The sequence below is a fragment of the Equus przewalskii genome, chromosome 14 (genome assembly GCF_037783145.1).
Source record: "Equus przewalskii isolate Varuska chromosome 14, EquPr2, whole genome shotgun sequence".
In the NCBI taxonomy this organism is placed as follows: Eukaryota; Metazoa; Chordata; class Mammalia; order Perissodactyla; family Equidae; genus Equus; species Equus przewalskii.
Window position 1 is genome coordinate 71,125,781 of NC_091844.1, and position 18,747 is coordinate 71,144,527.

General features: G+C 44.5%; 1 protein-coding gene across 16 annotated transcripts in view; it reads right to left on the minus strand.

Moving 5' to 3' along the window:
- Positions 1–882: 882 nt before the first annotated feature.
- FAM228B (family with sequence similarity 228 member B) overlaps positions 883–18,747 on the minus strand; it is a 94,721-nt gene continuing 76,856 nt past the window's right edge. For 4 of the 16 annotated variants that reach the window (XM_070574315.1, XM_070574305.1, XM_070574311.1 and 1 more), the window contains 7 exons: positions 13,428–13,496; positions 12,279–12,470; positions 10,392–10,469; positions 8,935–9,022; positions 8,654–8,810; positions 4,791–4,935; positions 883–1,089 (listed from right to left, as the gene is read on the minus strand). In XM_070574315.1, coding sequence (XP_070430416.1) covers positions 889–1,089; positions 4,791–4,935; positions 8,654–8,810; positions 8,935–9,022; positions 10,392–10,469; positions 12,279–12,470; positions 13,428–13,496 — 930 coding nt within the window. In that variant the 3' untranslated portion in view covers positions 883–888. Of the gene's footprint in view, positions 1,090–1,841; positions 2,176–4,790; positions 4,936–8,653; positions 8,811–8,934; positions 9,023–10,391; positions 10,470–12,278; positions 12,471–13,427; positions 13,497–18,747 lie in introns of all 16 variants that reach the window. The other 12 variants (XR_011526663.1, XR_011526660.1, XM_070574309.1 and 9 more) reach the window with 9 other exon arrangements.

Here is an 18,747-nt window from a genome sequence, read left to right on the forward strand (position 1 = left end):
CAACAACGCTGCCTCTGACTGGCTGACTTCCAAAGCAACAGGCTGTTACTGATGCGTCAGGCAGGTCTAAAGCCAGCTCTGGGGTTATTTGTGACCATAGCTACAGAATAACCCTTTCCCCAGGACAGTGGGGACTTGACCTCTCGCTGGGATGAACTGTGGCTCGTGCCATTTCTCTACGTCTAGATACATCAGACTCTTTTCAGAGTTAGGACAGAGGAGCCTGGGGGATGTGAGTCAGACTTCTACAAAACTATAGAGGAAACTCAATGTCAGCACCCCCAGCAACTTCAGTCACCCCCTCTGCCCTAGGAACGCAGCTCTGCCCTTAAGAAATCAAGTTCTCTCCTGATTTTCTGAAGGGCATGGGGAGGGGAGAGGAGGATGCACCCTGAGAATACTCACACATCCACAGGGAAGGACTGAGCAGCCGTGAGGAAGGCCCAGCGAGCCCCTTCGGCGCTCGTCAGGGTGAGGGTGCCGAGGCAGGTGAGCGGGCTAAGTCCGGTCTCAGAAAGAGGACCCAAATTCTGAGCAGCGTGACTGACATCACCAAGTCTGGGTGGAGGTGAGCAGAGAGAATGAACGTGTGCTTTGGGACCAGAGGGACTGGACTTGGAACAGAACACTGCACTTTCAAGCCATGCAATTGACCTTGAGCAAGCCACTGAACCTCTCTGAGCTTCATGTTTTGAGAGAAATACTATCTTGCTGTGAAAAACCTTTAAATGAATATAAGATACCTCACGCAGTTCCTGGTTCACAGCAGGTGCTCGATAAACAGCAACTATTATTATCTGGATATTTCTTGCAATATCTTTCCACTTCTGGAGAGAGAAAACATGTTGGGAGTATTTTAACTGTTGTATAGACACTGCAAACTCAGGTTCAGCGAAGCTTTATTACAGACGCCTCCTCACAGCTGATGCAGTTCCGGCTGTCCCGCTGGAGCCCCAGCTGCAGGGCAGCCAGGTGCTGCGCCAGGACCTCTGCTGTCATCACTCTTCTCTCCATAGGCTGGGGCCCCCTTCTGTGCCGGCCTTCTCCAGCTGCCCAGGATTGGGGTCTGTTCCTTCTGGTTCCTAAAACCTATGACAGAAGGGAAGAACTGAGTGTAGGGTGGGGAAGAGGGCCCTCCAGGGACAGGGAGAAAGGCCCCGGTGGATCCCAGGCAAGACTCAGCCCTCCTGTGCGAGCTGAGACCTTCTAGGTGGCTTCTCAAGCGGCCCTCTCCTCACCTCCCTCACTCTACCTGGTTTCTGCAACTCAGACCAGGCTTCCTGTGTCTCTGGACTCCACACAGTACCAACCTTTTCACTGTCCAGCGGAGATGACGAGCTGTCCACAAAATGCTTGCTCTCCCTGCCACTGTGCTCAGACCAGGCAGGGACCACTTTTCCCAGCACCCCACACCCTGCAGTTAGGGTCGGCTGCAGGAATGGCCATACTGATGGAATGTATGAGGCCGGCCCACCTCCTCTCCCAGGGCAGAACTCTTCCATGATCTCTTTCCTTTTCAGGCTGACAGGAATGAGTTCCCCAGGACAACCTTGCAGGCTAGGTGCTGAGCATGACAAAGCTTCCATCAGCCTGGGTCTCAAAGACCGCATGGAAGAGGGACAGCCTGCTGACCTGCTGACCCACCCAGTTCTGGGACATGAGCGAAAAATAAACTTCTCTTGTGTGTAAACCACTCTCCACTTTTTGGATCTCCTGGTAACAGCAGTTCGGCCACCCTCCCCTAAGGGCAGAGCTGACGAGTGCCCGTTCAGATCGGAGGGAGCCGCTCCTGTGCTCTCAGGACAATTACGCTCAGAGGAAACTGCTGAGGAAAGACTTACCTTCCCACATAAGGAGAATCTGTGTCTCTGGGGAGAACAATGGCATTCAGTAGAAGTTGGGTCACAAAATATCTAACAAGGTTTTCAAGCTAGAGAGAAGAAACAGTCTCTCATCCTTTGTGCAGTGGAAGGTGAGGGGCCCGGCTGCTTGGTGAAGGGAGAGATGCAGTCAAGACAGGTCACAGACCGGTTATATACCCAGTGCCGGAAGCCTTCCCCGGAAGCGTCCTACCCTCAGGCTTTAGCATACAGGGCGTGGGAGAGACGATGGAAGGGGAAAGAAGCCATGAGCTGTAAGCCGTGCCAACTGGACTGTGAGCTCTGGATGAGAAATCTGTGAACAGAAAATTCCTGCATTTAAAATACCCTTTAGCCAAAGCACTCCTGAGAGAAAAGAACAAAGCTAGAGGTATCCCACTGCCTGATTTAGAAATATACTACAAAGCCATAGGAGTCAAAGCAGCACGGTACAGCCCAAAACAGACACACAGACCAACGGAACAGAATGGAGAGCCCACAAATAAACCACACCTCTACGGACAGCTCATCTTTGACAAAGGAGCCAAAAACATACAACGGAGAAAGGAAGTCTCTTCAATAAATGGTGCTAGGAAAACTGGACAGCCACGTGCCAAAGAATGAAAGTAGACCATTATCTTACACCACACCCAAAAATTAATTCAAAATGGATTAAAGACTTGAAGGTCAGGCCTGAAACCACAAAACCACTAGAAGAAAACAGGCAGTACACTCTTCAATACGTCTTAGCAGTATCTTTTTGAATATCATGTTTCCTCAGTCAACGAAAATTAAAAAAATAAACAACTGGCACTACATTAAACTAAAAAGCTTCTGCACAGCAAAGGAAACCATCAACAAAATGAAAAAACAACCTAACAACTGGGAGAAAATATTCGCAAATCATGTATCTGATAAAGGGCTAATATCCAAAATATATAAAAAATTCATAAACTCAACAACAGAAAAACCAAACAACCCAATTAAAAAACAGGAGAGGGGCCGGCCCAGTGGCGCAGCGCTTAAGAGCACACGTTCTGCTTCTCGGCAGCCTGGGGTTCGCCGGGTGCGGACATGGCACCGCTTGGCAAAAGCCATGCTATGATAGGCATCCCACGTATAAAGTAGAGGAAGATGGGCACAGATGTTAGCTCAGGGCCAGGCTTCCTCAGCAAAAAGAGGAAGACTGGCAGTGGTTAGGCCAGGGCTAATCTTCCTCAAAAAAAAAAAAAAAACAGGCAGAGGATCTGAACAGACATTTCTCCAAAGATATACAGATGGCCAACAGGCACATGAAAAGATACTCAACATCACTAACCATTAGAGAAATGCAATTCAAAACCATAATGAGCTATCACCTCACACCCATCAGAATGGCTATTACTAAAAAGACAAGTAATAATAAGTGTTGGAGAGGATGTGGAGGAAAGGGAACCCTCATACACTGCTGGTAGGAATGTAAACTGGTGCAGCCATGATGAAAAACAGTATGGAGATTCCTCAAAAAATTAACAATAGAACTTCCACATAATCCAGCTATTCCACTTCTGGGTATTTATCCAAAGAACATGAAAACATTATCTCGAAAAGATATATGCACCCTCTATGTTCACTGCAGCATTATTCGCAATAGCCAAGACTTAGAAACAACCCAAGTGTCATCAGTGGATAAATGGATAAAGAAGATGCAGTATACATACACAGTGGAATAGTACTTGGCCATAAAAAAAGATGAAATCTTGCCATTTGCGACAACATGAATGGATCTTGAGGGCATTATGCTAAGTGAAATAAGTCAGATGGAGAAAGCCAAATACAGCACGATTTCACTCATATGTGGAAGATAAAACAACAACAAACAAACATACAGACACAGAGAACAGACTGGTCTTTACCAGAGTGGAAGGGAGGTTGGGGGAAGGCAAAACAGGTAAAGGAGGACATGCAAGGTGACAAATAGCAACTAGACTTTGGGTGGTGAACACGATGCAGTCTACACAGAAATCGAAATATATTGGGCCAGCCCAGTGGCGCAGCAGTTAAGTGAGCACATTCCGCTTCAGCGGCCCAGGGTTTGGCGGTTCGGATCTCAGGTGCGGATATGGCACCACGTGGCATGCCATGCTGTGGCAGGCATCCCACATATAAAGTGGAGGAAGATGGGCACAGATGTTAGCTCAGGGCCAGTCTTCCTCAGCAAAAAGAGGAGGATTGGCAGCGGATGTTAGCTCAGGGCTAATCTTCCTCAAAAAAAAAAAGAAAGAAATCAAAATATAATGATGTACACTTGAAATGTGCATAATGTTATAAACCAATGTTACCTCAATAAAAAATTAATTAAAAGAAAAAGTCCAAGGTAAATCTTTGGGTGTTTGTTCATTCAATCTCCACATGGTGAGAGAGGAAAATTAAAAATTAAAAAATAAAATACCTTTTATATATCTAAACTATCATTTTGCCCCAATTTTTTTAGTATAAATTTTATTTCAAAAGATTCCCACCTATTGTGACTGAACTAAGGAGAACACAATTTTTGGTCTGGTTTGGATATAATAAGTAGTAGTAAATGGTAGAAAATGGCAGAGGAGCAAAAACTCAGGGAAAAGAGCAGAGGAAACCTGTAACAGCACAGTCTGTCCCCCGAAAGTGGGGTCCAGAGTCTCACAATCTGCTCGTTTTCTGAGTTCCTTCAGTCGAGGCTCCCCTGCCGAAGGCGCCCTGTCTGTGCTGCCGCACGGGGCCCAGAGGCAACCCCACCATTTCTTCTGCATAGAAGAAACCCTCCTTCCGCCTCGCTTCCTCAGTCCCTTCTTCGGCTGCTGCTTCCTCTGCCCTGGGAGCCCCTCTGAGAGGGAGGGGTTTGCCAACGGCTCAGATTCTGTGGAAAACATTGTGCCCTCCCAGCCCTGCTCCCCCACTGTCTCTGCTCACCAGATCCTTCTTTTCCTTCCTGTTATTCCCCTGGCTGAGCTTCGAGCAATGAAACTGCCTTTCAAAAACAACCTGACTTAGGTCGGTGGTCTTTTTCTCTTTATCAGACAGATATTTCTTTTCTGCACAGATAAGCTTTTCAGGACTGCAAAGAAAAATAGAAAAAAAAAACATCTCAACTCAGTACAAACAGAATTTTACCATTCAATAATTGTCTGAAAATTAATTTAGCAAACTCAACACTCACTTTATGAAAAGGAAAGACTGAGCAGACATCACTGGGTGGCTGTCCCTCAATGTCTGCCCACCCACACCCCTGCTTAGGTAGGCAGTGTCGTGTGACCTTCTCCAGCTGTGGCTGAGACACCTGGTCCAGAGTCTCAGTCCCTAGAGCTGTAACTGGGACAGAAGGGCTCCCCGGCAGCCTCGGGGTACTCAAACCAGCAAGTCAGAGAGGACTAGAGCATCCGCTTTCCAGCACACGCATAAGCAGCAGAGAAAGCTGGTGTGCAGAGAAAGGGGAAGGAAGCAGGAAAAGCTACGATGAAAGCTGCACAGGCCCGGAGAGGAAAGGACTGGGCTCCTCCTCGTCCCTCAAGCGGCCTGGCTATCTTCCTGATTGCTGTGGTCTGAAGGTTTGTGTGCCCCCGAAATTCCCATGTTCAAACCTAACCCCCAAGGTGACAGTATGAGAAGGTGGGGTCTTTGGAAGGTGATTAGGTCATAGGGGCAGAGCCCTTATGAGTGGGATTAGTGCCCTTATAAAAGGGACTCCAGAGGGCTCCCTCGGCCCTGCCACCATGTAAGGACACAGTGAGAAGCGCTGTCTATGCATCAGGAAGCGGGTCCTCACAACATACTGAATCTGCTGTCACCTGGATCATGGACTTCCCAGCCTCCAGAACTGTGAGAATAAATTTCTGTTGTTTATAAGCTTCCCAGTCCCTGGTATTCCGTTATAATGGCCCAAACAGACTGAGACACTGACCACGAATTCCATGACAGAGGGGTGCTCTCTAACACACTGAAGCCCCTCTCCCTTTTCTTTTTTTGAGAAGGATTCCACTTTTTGTAATCAAACTATCTCTGACTGACAGAGCCACCTTGCTTTGTCCTTTTCTTATTAAATAGCCATGTGAAGCCTCTCAGAGGTTCCCCCAGGCCTGTCCCCAGAAGCCCAGGCCCATCTAGGGAAATAAGCCTTCTTCTCCATCCACTCATTCCTTTGACAAGCATCTATATGCATCATCTTCTACATTCCAGCTAAGCGCTGGGAACACCGAGAGAAATAAGACGCAGTCCTGGCCCTCCAGGGGCTAGCTGTGGTGGGAATGGCAGGCAGGTAGGGGTGTAGAGGTATAGTTATCACCATGGGATAATTCCCTCTCTCGCCTGGATTGGGACAGCCAGCAATAAACCGAAGGAGCAAAGGCATGAAACAGCCTGGCAGGACAGGGAGTTGTAAACGTGCTGACTTAACCCAGAGATTTTTGTGGTTTATTTATATTTCTTTCCTTTAGCGGGAGGAGACTTTTCAGACGAAGCCAGAAAGGGTGGCGGGGCCCGGGGACCTTATGTGCTATGTTAAGGAGTCTGGACTTTACTGGAAAGGTTACGGGAGGCTGCTGAAGCGTTTTCAGTTGGGGAAGGTTGATCACTTCAAAAAAACTCCTCGGGCAGCAGGGGGAGAGCCCACTGCAGGAGACCAGACCAACGGGAAGAATACTGTTTAAGGGGCTGTGACCACACAGGCTGAGGAGCTGGACAGGGGAGATAAAAAAATAAAGCAAAATAAAGCCTTCGTCTTGCTGGGGCATAGGGAGTTATACAATTACTAATATTTAAATTAAAATGTTTATTAAAATTGATAAAGAAACTATAAAACCAGAAATAGAACATAAAACTTCCAAATCACTAGGGAAAACAGAAACAAAGTAGCATTGTATTTTCCAGCAAAACTCAGGATGAGGGATAAAAAGGAAGAACATGACAATGCTTCTATTTTTGCATAGGATATAAAAGTTTGCACAGGCCAACACTCCTGCTACAAGAAAACACCAGAGACTTTACCAAAAAAAGAAAACTATAATTTTAAACTCATTGGACAGCTGCAGAAACAGTTCCAGAGAGGAGACGGCCCTTCCTCAATGAGTTGGCAATCTCCAGCTTTCTCCTCCCCTGGGCACATTTGCCAACGTCAAGAACCAGGATAGAGACTGACTCCTCCATGCTCCCAGCGTAGCTTTGCTGGAATTTTCCTCCTGAGCCTGGCTGCTGTTCTGGCAGGTGGGTAGTTAACCTCGTTCTCAACATCTCCCTCCCCTTGGTGGGCAAGACAAGCAGTGCATTGGAATAGGTTCCTTCGTGGGGAGTGGAGACCCTCCAGGCCCTGAGTAGAGACAGCCTTCCCCAAAACCTATCTGAAAAAGAAGCAAATAAAATGCCAGAACTATAAAAATAAAACAATTGATGGGCTGGCCTGGTGGCACAGCGGTTAAGCGTGCACATTCTGTTTCAGGGGCCCAGGGTTTGCTGGTTCGGATCCCGGGTGCGGATGTGGCAACGCTTGGCAAGCTATGCTGTGGTAGGCGTCCCACATATAAAGTGGAGGAAGATGGAAATGGATGTTAGCTCAGGGCCAGTCTTCCTCAGCAAAAAGAGGATTGGCAGCAGATGTTAGCTCAGGGCTAATCCTCCTCCTCAAAAAAAAAAAAAATTGAAAATAAGAACTCAATGAGTGGGCTTAACAACAGATTACTAGACACAACTGAAGAGATTATTAGTAAAATATCTAGAATCAAATATGGAGAGACAGGAGGCTAGCTTGATGGCACAGCAGTTAAGTTCACACGTTCTGCTTATGCCACCCGGGGTTCACCGGTTCGGATCCCAGGTGCAGACGTGGCACCGCTTGGCAAGCCATGCTGTGGTAGGCGTCCCACATATGAGATGGAGAAAGATAGGCATGGATGTTGGCTCAGGGCCAGTCTTCCTCAGCAAAAAGAGGAGGATTGGCAGCAGATGTTAGCTTAGGGCTAATCTTTCTCAAAAAAGAAAAAAAAATATGGAGAGACAAAAAGGATGGAAAATACACAAGAAAAGGTCAGACACAGTGAGGATACAGTGAGAAAATCTAAAATATGTTTAACTGGAGTACCAGAAAGAGAGGAGAGAGAGAATATGGCAGAGGTAACAATCAAAAAGAAAATGACTGGGGCCGGCCCAGTGGCCAAGTGGTTAAGTTCATGCGCTCCGCTGCAGGCGGCCCAGTGTTTCGTAGGTTCGAATCCTGGGCACGGACATGGTACCACTCATCGCGCCACACTGAGGCGGCGTCCACATGCCACAAGTGGAAGGACCCACAACTAAGAATATACAACTATGTACTGGGGGGCTTTGGGGAGAAAAAGGAAAAAAATAAAATCTTAAAAAAAAGAAAAGAAAATGACTGAGAACTTCCCAGAACTGATTAAAGACATCACTTTACAGACACAAGACCCATGACTTCCAAGTAGGATAAATAAAAAGAAATCCACATCTAGAAACATCATGTAAAACTACAAACAATCAAAGACAATAAGAAAATCTTAAAAGCATCCAGATTAAAAGATAATTATCTTCAAAGGAATAACACTAAGACTGGCAGCTGACTTCTCAACTAAAAAAGTAAAAGACAGTCAGATATACACTGAAAGAAAGTAACTGCCAACCTAACACTCTTAATCCTGTAAAACATCCTTTAAGAATGAAAGTAAAATCTGGGAAAGGCAATATACTGTGTGATTCCAACTATATGACATTCTGTAAAAGGCAAAGCTACGGAGACAGTAAGAAGGTCGCTCAGTCAGTCGGTCCACCTTTACCTGCATCCCCCACGGGCCCTCCCTCTCGCAGGTCTCGCAGAGGCTTTGTGCCGTTCTTTTGGAATCACACTGTGCAGAGTGAAAGTGAACTGTGGCAATTTGGCATACAGCCTGGCCTTCTCTAGTTCTTTAAATTCTTTTAAGGTATATCGTTTTCCTAGAGGAAGATAAAAAATCTGAATCAACACTCTTACAGTCAACCCCAGCCACTCTTGTGGTAGGAAATCATTTTACAATTAGAAGTCTCTAAACATAAAGCCCAGCGATCACAAGGTACCTACCTGTCTTGTATTGAAAAATAGCTCTCTTCTCTTCATCCATCTCTTGCTGTCTTCTAAACAGAGGATCATAAAACGGTGGGACTGTAACCTACAAGAAAGTTGACTCTTTGAGGGTCCAAGCGCAGTTTGTATTAGGCTTTCAAATCTGTCCGAAGCATTCAGGTCTGCCTTTGCTGTACACCAAAGCAGCTGAGAATAAAGATCCGTGAGTAACATCAACCCATAGCGCAGGGGAAGGGTAAACGTCTCCTGCCCCACATTAGGACAGTTCACTGAGCCTTAAGTGGCTGAAGGGAGGGAGGGCTGCCCAAATAGAAGAGACATACTTCTATTCAGAGTTCCACTGCATCACTGCATCAGTCAATAAATATTTGCTGATGCTACTGCATGCTGCATCATGGCGAGGTCCTGTCCTCAGGGATCTCTCAGTCTAGAACAGACAAGTCACACACAATGACAATCTAGTCATTGATGCTGAGAGGCATCAGCTCAGGAGGCTTTAGGAGCACGAGGCAGCACTCCCAAGAAGCCTGGGAGGAAGAGCGTCTCCTGGGGGAGCTGACAGCCAGTCTTTAAGGGCCTGTGAGAACAGGAGAGCAGGTGAACCTCAGTATGGGGGAGCGTCAAGGGGCCGGGGTGCACAGCTTGTGGATAAAGGCGGTTTTCCCCTCCCCGCTTCTCATTACAGGCTTTAGACAGAGATGTTTTGCCCTTCTTTACTTCTCCCACACACTTGACCCAATGCTGGGCCCGGAAGTACACACGAGGTAAACAGTTACTGAAAAAGCGAGGCAGCACCGTGAGTGCCCAACACCCTGCTCGGTGAGTCTCCCAGAGCCAAAGAACCTTCTTGTCTTCATAACAATGATCTGCCTTGGTTTTCTGGGAGAAGCAACATAAACCACTTGTCTCTTCAGAGCCACACACATTTTTTTTAAGTGAATAGCAATATCAGATGGCTACTTCTACATAGGAATAAAAAACTGAAACCCCCTTCTCAAAATTTTAACTCACATATTGCCAGGTTTAAAATGTTAAGACTCATTATAAACTCAGCTCTCTGGGCAGCTTTCCCGCCATCCCTCCTTTCACCTCCCGCAGAGGAGCTCTGCCTCTGGACCCACCGCTCCCTGCACTGATTCTGTGACACACTTGTCACAGGCCCCTTCACTCGCTGTCCACATATCTTCCTCTCCTTTCTGGGCTTCCAGTTTGCTGAATGTGAGTGGATGAATGAATGAACAAACGAACGAATTATCACACACACCCCTTGTTCACAATGTAAATTCCCTAGCAGTCAAAATTACTTTGGGTTCCTATTCTAAAACTCAAGAGAAAGGCTTTGGCAGATTTATTTTTATGAATATAAAGTAACTACGAGACTTCTAAAATTACTAGGTTCTCCCCATCCCCAAAGTTTCTAAGAATAAATAAATAAAAGTAAGAAACTTACTTACCTTTCCATAATTTGGGTCCTTTTTCATCATATAAAAAGGATTGTATACCTCAGGATCACACAGGTCTCCAATCATTTCCTTTGGGGTAAAAAAAAAAGTACACCTAAAAGCAAATTACTACATACAAATGCGTTTTGCAAGATTCAAAAAAGCCAAATATTTTATTCCATTTTTATATAAAATCATAGATTCAAAGGGTTAGAAAAAACCTCAGAAGTAATTTAGACTGCGGTGAGAGTTCACCACCTTCTGGGAGAAGAAATCATCAGCTGTAGTCTGAAGTCATCAACCAGCCTCAGTTTGAGAACCTTCTGCTCCACCAGGCAGGTTCTCTCTTGGGCATTCTAACAACTAGGAAGTTGTCCTTAGACTGAGTTGAAATCTGCCACATGCAGATACTAGTTCTCTCCCCTGAAGCAACACAAAATACATCTTCCCATCACCCACGTCGGCCTTCTAAATGTTTAAAGGTTTCATTCCGTCTCATGTCATCTCTTCCTCAGACTAAATGCCCCATATTTCTTTCCACTCTTCCTCCTGTGAAGTGTTGGCAAGTCTCCATCCTGTTCTAAAGGTTCTACAGCTGCTGACCGTCCCCTTACAGCGTGAACAGGAGTGACGAGACGGTGACAGGACGGACAGGGGGACTTTGATGCTTTCCACTCTCAACACAGCCTAAGAGCTCCAATGTTTCCTTGGAAGCCAGCTCGCGTGGTTGATCACAGTGAATTTACTGTCATTTAAAATCACTTGGACTTCAACACATGGCTTTTCTAAGGCATGGTTTCCCCATCCAATACATGTGTGATCACATTTCTGGGCACAACTATAAGACTTTTCACTTTAGTTTCAGAGAGACCTGGATCTGACCTTGAGCTCTGTCTCTAGGGCATTTAGGAAGAAGTATTTAATGTATATATTCAGAAACCTGATATCCAGAAATGTAGATATCCAGAAATTAGTAAATATACTTAAATGCTCTAACATTCCAGTCAAACTCCTCTAGATCTCTAGTAAATACCTGGAAATTTAGAAGGGCCTAAATTTCAAAAGAGGGTTCTGACTTCAAAGTTAAAATAGAAAAACCTTCAAAAGCAGCAGCCAAAATTTTGTTGTTGTTTTGTAACACCAAACTGCAGAGCAGAGAGCAGGCACTCGTGGTCCCTATACCTAATGGCTGGCTAACTCGACAGCCATGGGACCCCCTTCTCCCTTGCCTGCTTCCCACTACAGAGGTCGTAAAGCCACACACTCTCTTTCCTGGCCCTGCTTCTTACTAGGATTTGCGATGTGACCCACTATGGCCGATGAGACCTAAGGGGAAAACTGCTAGGAGCTTCTGGGGAACTTTTTGCTTCCTGATCAAAGGATCCAGTGTTAAGAAAAGGATGCCCTGGCACGATTCTTTACCCTTCTTCCTGCCTTGAACCTAACATCTGAAGCTGTAAGCAACCAAATATGCTTACAAATCTAAGGGTGATGGGGATAAAGTGAAAATATTAAGGATAGCAGAATAGAACAATAGGAAAAGACCTGGGTGATTAACAACCTTGTTATGCTGCCAGAACCCCCAGTGAGACCATCTACCCCTCAATTTCTTATTAAGTAAACAATAAATGTCCATATGGTTTAAGCCACTGTTACTCTCTTAACATTCACCTAAAAGCATTCCTGATAAATCTAGTTCCAAATCAACACCTGTATTCCCTCCACTCAAAACTCCAGGTTTAAAAATGCACTATTACACTTCTGTAATTACAGTTCTGTATTACAGTTCCAGGAATTCATCTTAAATACAAAAATAAGCTTGGGACTGTCTGCATAACCAATGAAAATGTTGGTCCAACTCTTTAAATTATACTTTATTTTAAAAAGTATTCTTAGTACCGTTTTATTTGCGTGCTTTAAAAAATATTCAAAATTCTCTTGCTTCGTTTTTTCCAACCCTCTGTATGAAATTACTTTTTCCATAATTCTCTGCTGAAGAGGCTCTGCAACATTTTGAATCCATTTTTTATGTAACATCTCCTTTCTTCTTTCCTTAAAAATATCCAGATGGTGAAAATACATATCCAATTTCTAATGAAGTGATACAAACAAGAAAAACAAATTATTAATTTTCCACTTATTGTCATTCATTTGAAGACAAGGGAAAAACAGTTGCTCCCACTCCTAAGCTCTCAACACATTGGGGTTGCAAAGTCCTAGCATATGATAACTGAAAAACAGAACAAAGCTCAGAAAGAGAACCTGAGAGCACAGAGCAGGAAGAACCAAGAAAAGTTCTCCACTGTGCCTTCAGATTAAACCGCAATGGAACCCCACCTGACTGATGAAACCCCCGATTCTCAGGATTTCTGAGCGTTCCTGGTCACCCATCCCCTATCTCTAGCCTTCAGTAAAGTCTGTGACAAAACTGGTAGAGGAGAAAGCACACTAGACTTGCTTCGGCACTGCTGTCTCTGAATCAATCAATTCCCAGGAGGGAAATCTCATCTACCTCTTTTGACACTCAAATGAGAATTATGTAAACTTCCTTTATAAATTATAAATCACAATACAAATGTTAAAGTCTTATTACAACACCAAATTTCAATCCCTCTCATTGAAATTAAAACCCCTTTAGGTTTATTAATTCCACAGTGACTATTAGCACTGCTTGGTTATGATCCTTAAATTACTAATGCATTTCCGGTAGGTTTCTATATCCCCTCTGCAATGTGGGAACATATAGAAAGAGTAAGTTTTAGTTGGGAAGAATTTCTATTCAGTACCAGGACAAAGAAGGGGAGCAGTTAGAACAATCTCTCAGATCCCTTGAAGACAGATCTGGGAATCCTGACCTCTTCCTGATCCTATAAGGAGGTGGCCCAATCTCAGATCTACGCAGCATCAACTAGGGAATCAGAGGACGCTCATTCTCTCAGCAAAACGAATCTCTGTGACAATGATAACGTCCTCTTGGCCACGTTGCTCTGCCTCACTCTCGCTCACCCAGAACACACTTAGAATCCACAGTCTGTAGCCAACTCTTACCTTCACAACATAATTTTCTCTAAATAATATTGCATGTACAGCTTCATCAATGTCTTCTCTAGCTAATGCCTAAAATTACAGAATTGAATATTAGGAGGTAAATTCTGAAAAAACAAACCAGAATGACAAAATTCAGCCTTCTTTACCAATAGTTTAGTGTAAAACTAATGTCTGTACCTCAAAGCATATTTTGTAACTTTTTATTATGGAAATTTTCAAATACAATTCTCTGTGAATCCATCACCCAGGTTCAACAATTACCAACTCAGAGTCAATCCTATTTCATCTAAATCCCTACGTACTACCCTCCACCCAAATTATTTTGAAACAAATCCCTTACATCATACCATTAAATCATATTTTTAAAGTACGAAGAAAGCTTCCTAATTAAAGGGATCCTCTATAAAACGAATCCTCTTTTCAGGCATTCGCTTGTTTTAAAGGTTCCCTTTAAGCCTCCTAACTTCTGCCAGGTCTCTTTGTAAGTCAAAACTACACAAAGTTCAGTGCAGTTCAACTGGGCCAGAGTCACAGAGCCAGTCAGCAGCCGCTCGTGGCCGAGGACGAAGATCGTCCTGCATCCAGGGACTTGCTATTTCCATAAGCAGTTTGAGTAAATCTGATGCACTAAATTTCTTTTGGATCACTATGAACTCATTTTCTAACTTTTACTCTTACAGGACTAAGTAAGAACAAATGGAAAGGCCATAAAAACCAAGTTATCTGGAAGAGAAACACTCTTACCTAAAAAGATTATCTAGTGTAAAAGGATACAGGTTCTTAAAATTATGCTATTCAACCTCTGGCTCTTTTTTGGGTTCTGCCACAGTGAGTGCATCAAAACAAACTAAACCCCAAACTCAAATACCAAATCTGTGAATAAGAGAAATCTCAAAAAAACAGTTGTATTTTTACCCATATACTTAACAGCTTCCCATGAAATAAAAGATGATATTCAGACAGCTACTTGGTTCTTCTTCAAAATAAAACTCTCTTGATAATATAAACAGAATTTGTTTAAAAGCCTTCTTACACTTATTTTAAAACGGCAAATAAAAAGGCATGTAAAAACAAACGTTTTCCCCTGAAACTACAATACAAATTTAGAATCAATCAATTTATTTGGAGAAGTACAAACATACACTTTGACAAGTATCTTCGGAAATCACTGTTTTTAGACATCCTATTAACATTACTAGCAAATGTTATATATACTTATTGGTCATGTGTCAGATTTTCAAACCTTTTTTTCTTTAAGGAAATAAACAGATTTTTGTCTTCAATGGCTCCTTTTTTGTGATTTTGCCAGAAAACAGAGAAAGACGTTAATGATTTCTAGCAGCACTTTTGAAATCCACAGCTTTTGTGCACACAAACGCACACACACAAATATTAAGCGTCTCGCTACTCTCACTGGCACCACGAGAAAAGGGACAAAATAAAGGAAATACGCAAGAGCTTTTCTTTACAGTGAGGCGAATGATAGAATCCTATAAAACAATGAAACTTCCTCGACGAGGAGGTCACTGCTGTAGCAGGCTCGGAGAAGTGACGGGTGGGCCACCCTCGGCTTCTCCCGCAGCAGGAGCGGGGGACGGCTGCGTTCACGCCCCGGACCCCTGGCTGGCCACAGGCAACACTCGGACACTCGAACCACACTCGGCCACACCTGATCCCCGGCCATTCCCGTGCAACGGACTCTTGGGAGCGCCTCGTCTATGGCAGGCGCTGGTCTAGTTCTGGGGAACACAACTGTGACTAAGTCAAGACAGTTCCTAATCTCAAGAGATTTATGTCCCACCAACAGAACAACGCCCCGAATCGCCACATTATTTTACCTCCATTAAAGAAACTGACTCAGGCTCCGGCCATTCTTTCAGTTTTTCTGGCCTGAAATGTGCATCACAGCGCGCCGTTTTCGCGGCGGCCATGGGGACCCAACCCCGAGAGGAGGGTCAGCCGAGGACACCAAGGAGGGCGTTGCGGTGGAGCGGCCGGGTTGGGCTCGGAGAGCGGTGTGAACCCCTGCTCCGCCCCGGGGAGTGTCGCTGAGTACAGCCAACCAACAGCACCCCTCGGCGCCCGGGGCTCAGTTTAAAAGGGGGTGCGGTCCTCCCGCCGCGCTCCCGGGAGGGCCTCGTCAGTAACTCGCGGGGTCCGCCGTCGGGCGCCGGGCCTCGGCCACCCGGCCTCGGCCACCCCCCGCGCCGCGAGGGCCACGCCCCCGACTCCGGCGGGCTCCCGGGCCGCCTCCGCCCACCGCCGGCTCCCGGCGCGGCTGGGCAGCAGGGGTCCGCGGCGGGCCGAACATTCCCGGAGGGGAAAGGGCGCGTCCTTTTAAAGACCCATCAAGGCGCTGCGTTTCCACCCGAGCCCCCTGCCCTGGAGCCCCCTACTCTCCCCCGGCCGCTGAGGCGGGAGTCAAGGAGGAGGGCCCGACGCCGCCCGGGCTCCCTCCGCCCGCGCACGTGGGCCTTCAACCGCCTGACCCCAAGCCGCCCTGCTTCCATTTTTTTTAATAAATTGAGGTCATGTAAGTTAATACTAAAGAGAATTTCCCTTTATCTGTATGAGCTAGGGCGACAGCTAGAAGAGAGGAATGATTTTTAGCACCCCGTTTGCCTGAGGACAACAAAACGACGTCCTGCTGTGTCTAGGTGCTACCACGTCTTCCTGTGACGAGGAGTCCCACCAACAGGAGCCAGAGGGTGACATGCGGGATCAGAGTCAGCCCATGGGTAAGCATACTCAAAATGAATTTTTAAATTTTCTAGACTGTTGGAAAACCTGGGGAGAATATGTAGGTGTTGATTTGAAGGGTGGCTGACCACAGGGAAGACACTTTAATTTAGGGAAAGACCAAGTGAATTGAGATGGGCACTCAGATGTAATCTACACAGAATTCGAAATATATTACGATGTACACCTGAAAGTTATATAAATGTTATAATCCAATGTTACTGCAACAAAAATAAGTTAATTAAATTTTTTAAAAAGAGAGAGATGGGCACTCAGGTAGCTATTATTTTTATTGGATCATAAAGGTAATATTTCTTAACTTCTGGGGAAAATACATTCACAGTGACTGTCAATACATGGTATTGTCATACAGACACTAAACTCAAAAATGAAGTTGATTGCAGATGCTTTTCTTAGACACAGAACCTAATTCTTGAGTACCTTCTTCGGTCCTCACCCTGAGGGATTCCTGCTGGCAGATGGCTTCCTCAGAAGCAGGCTTCTTTGTGTCCTCTTTTACCATCAAGGATCAGGGTGGGTACTCCTTGGTTGCTAAAACCTTTTGAATGCGACAGAAGAGAAGAGTTACGTCTGATACAGGGAGGAGGGGCTTACAAGAACAGAAAGAGTTCCTCAGCTCAGCTGATCCTCCTGAAGCCAAGTTCTCCTTGGCATAGCTGAGTGACTCATCTGAAGGCAGGGTCCCCACCTAAGGCTCCTGCCTCAGCCTCTCCTCACTCTATCTGAATTCAGAAACATGGCGAGATTGGAGACAGAGCCAACCCCAAAGACAAATATGCCTTCTCCACCCCTGGTGCCATAATTGGGATGCCTCCCTAATTCATGGAAGAGAACAGAATTTTCTTCCTCCTTCTTCCAGGGGGAGCTCATAAACTAAGCCTCTAGTCTAAAATATAAGCTCCTAGGTACTCCAACAATGCAATGTTTTCCTTCACATCTGGGTCATGCTCTGCTAGAAGAAGTATTTGAGGACAAAACCCCTCCTTTTATACCAAATATAGAAATTAAATAGGATTAGGATGTTTGTCCTAAAACCTGACTCAAACAAGTCTGTATGAGACCATGGCAGTTAGCGATTGTAGAGGAACTTATTCTTTTGGAACCTCATATATAAGAGTGGTTCTGAATCATTCCATCTTTTAAGGTCTTTCTGATACCAACTAACTAAGGCTTAGTTTCAGTGCTTCCTATTATCTCTCAATTTCAGCTCCCATTCAAGAAGCAGCCAATTGTTAAACCACACCTCAAAGACACTGAGAAGTCCACAATGGCCAGCGCCATCTCTCACAGTCATCTGTTTCTACTTTAAATCACTAAGATCCTCATGAGGTAATTAGTCCTTCTCTCTGCTGGCCATGCCAGCCAGCATCAAGCATCTCTAAAAACCCTTCAGCTTCAGCCATACTATATTTACTCATCAAATTTTGAGCTTATTCAGTAAAAGGAAATGGAAACTACTGCAGCTTACTCTGAGGCTTTGTAGGAACAGAGAATTGTAGGCCAACCTCCTAAACAACATCATATGTATAACCTCATTTATCTTCTGCCTTGCTAGGTTCTTTTTAATTATTATCAATAGCTTTACTGAGGTGTAATTTACACACCATAAAATTTACCCATTTTAAGTGTATGAATCAATGATTTTTAGTATATTTACAGAGTTGTGCAAACATCACCATGATCTAATTTTAGAACATTTCTGTCCATCCAAAAACCTCATGCTCATTTATAATCAGTCTCCATTCCCAACCCCACCCCTAGGCAACCAATAATCTACATCCTATCTCTATAGATTTGCCTTTTCTGGACATTTCATATATAGTCGTGTACTGCATAATAATGTTTAAGTCAATGATGGACCACATATACAACAGTGGTCCCATAAGATTAGTACCATACAGCCTAGGTGTGTAGTAGGCTAGGTTTGTGTAAGTACACTCTACAGTGTTCACACAATGACAAAATCACCTAATGATGCATTTCTCAGAACGTATCCCTGTTGTTAAGCAACGCATGACTGTAAATATAAATAGAGTCAAATGTGTGATTGTCCTTTCACTGAGTATAATAGTTTTGAAGTTCATCCATGCTGTAGCATGTATCAGTACTTCTTTTCCTTTTAATTGCCAAATAATATTCTATGTATAGACGTACCACATTTTGTTTATCCATTCACCAGTTGATGAACCTTTGGGTTGTTTCTACTTTTTGGCTATTGTGAATAATGCTACCATGAACACTCACTCTATGTACAAGTCTTCATGTAGATATATGTTCCCATTTCTCCTGGGTAGAAACCTAGGAGTTGAACTGCTAGATCACATGGTAACTGAATGTTTAACATTCTGAGACACTGCTAAACTGTTTTCCAAAGTTGCTGCATCGTTTTATCCCTTCAGCAATGTCTGAGTAATCTCATTACTTTTAACAGATAATTAACAAGTTATCTAACTATATAGAGAAATCTCTTACTTTTAATTCCATAACTACTTAATTGGGATGATTCCCCATGTTGCATGCACAGCAGTATGTACCACTTCTTTGCTTATAACATCTTTTC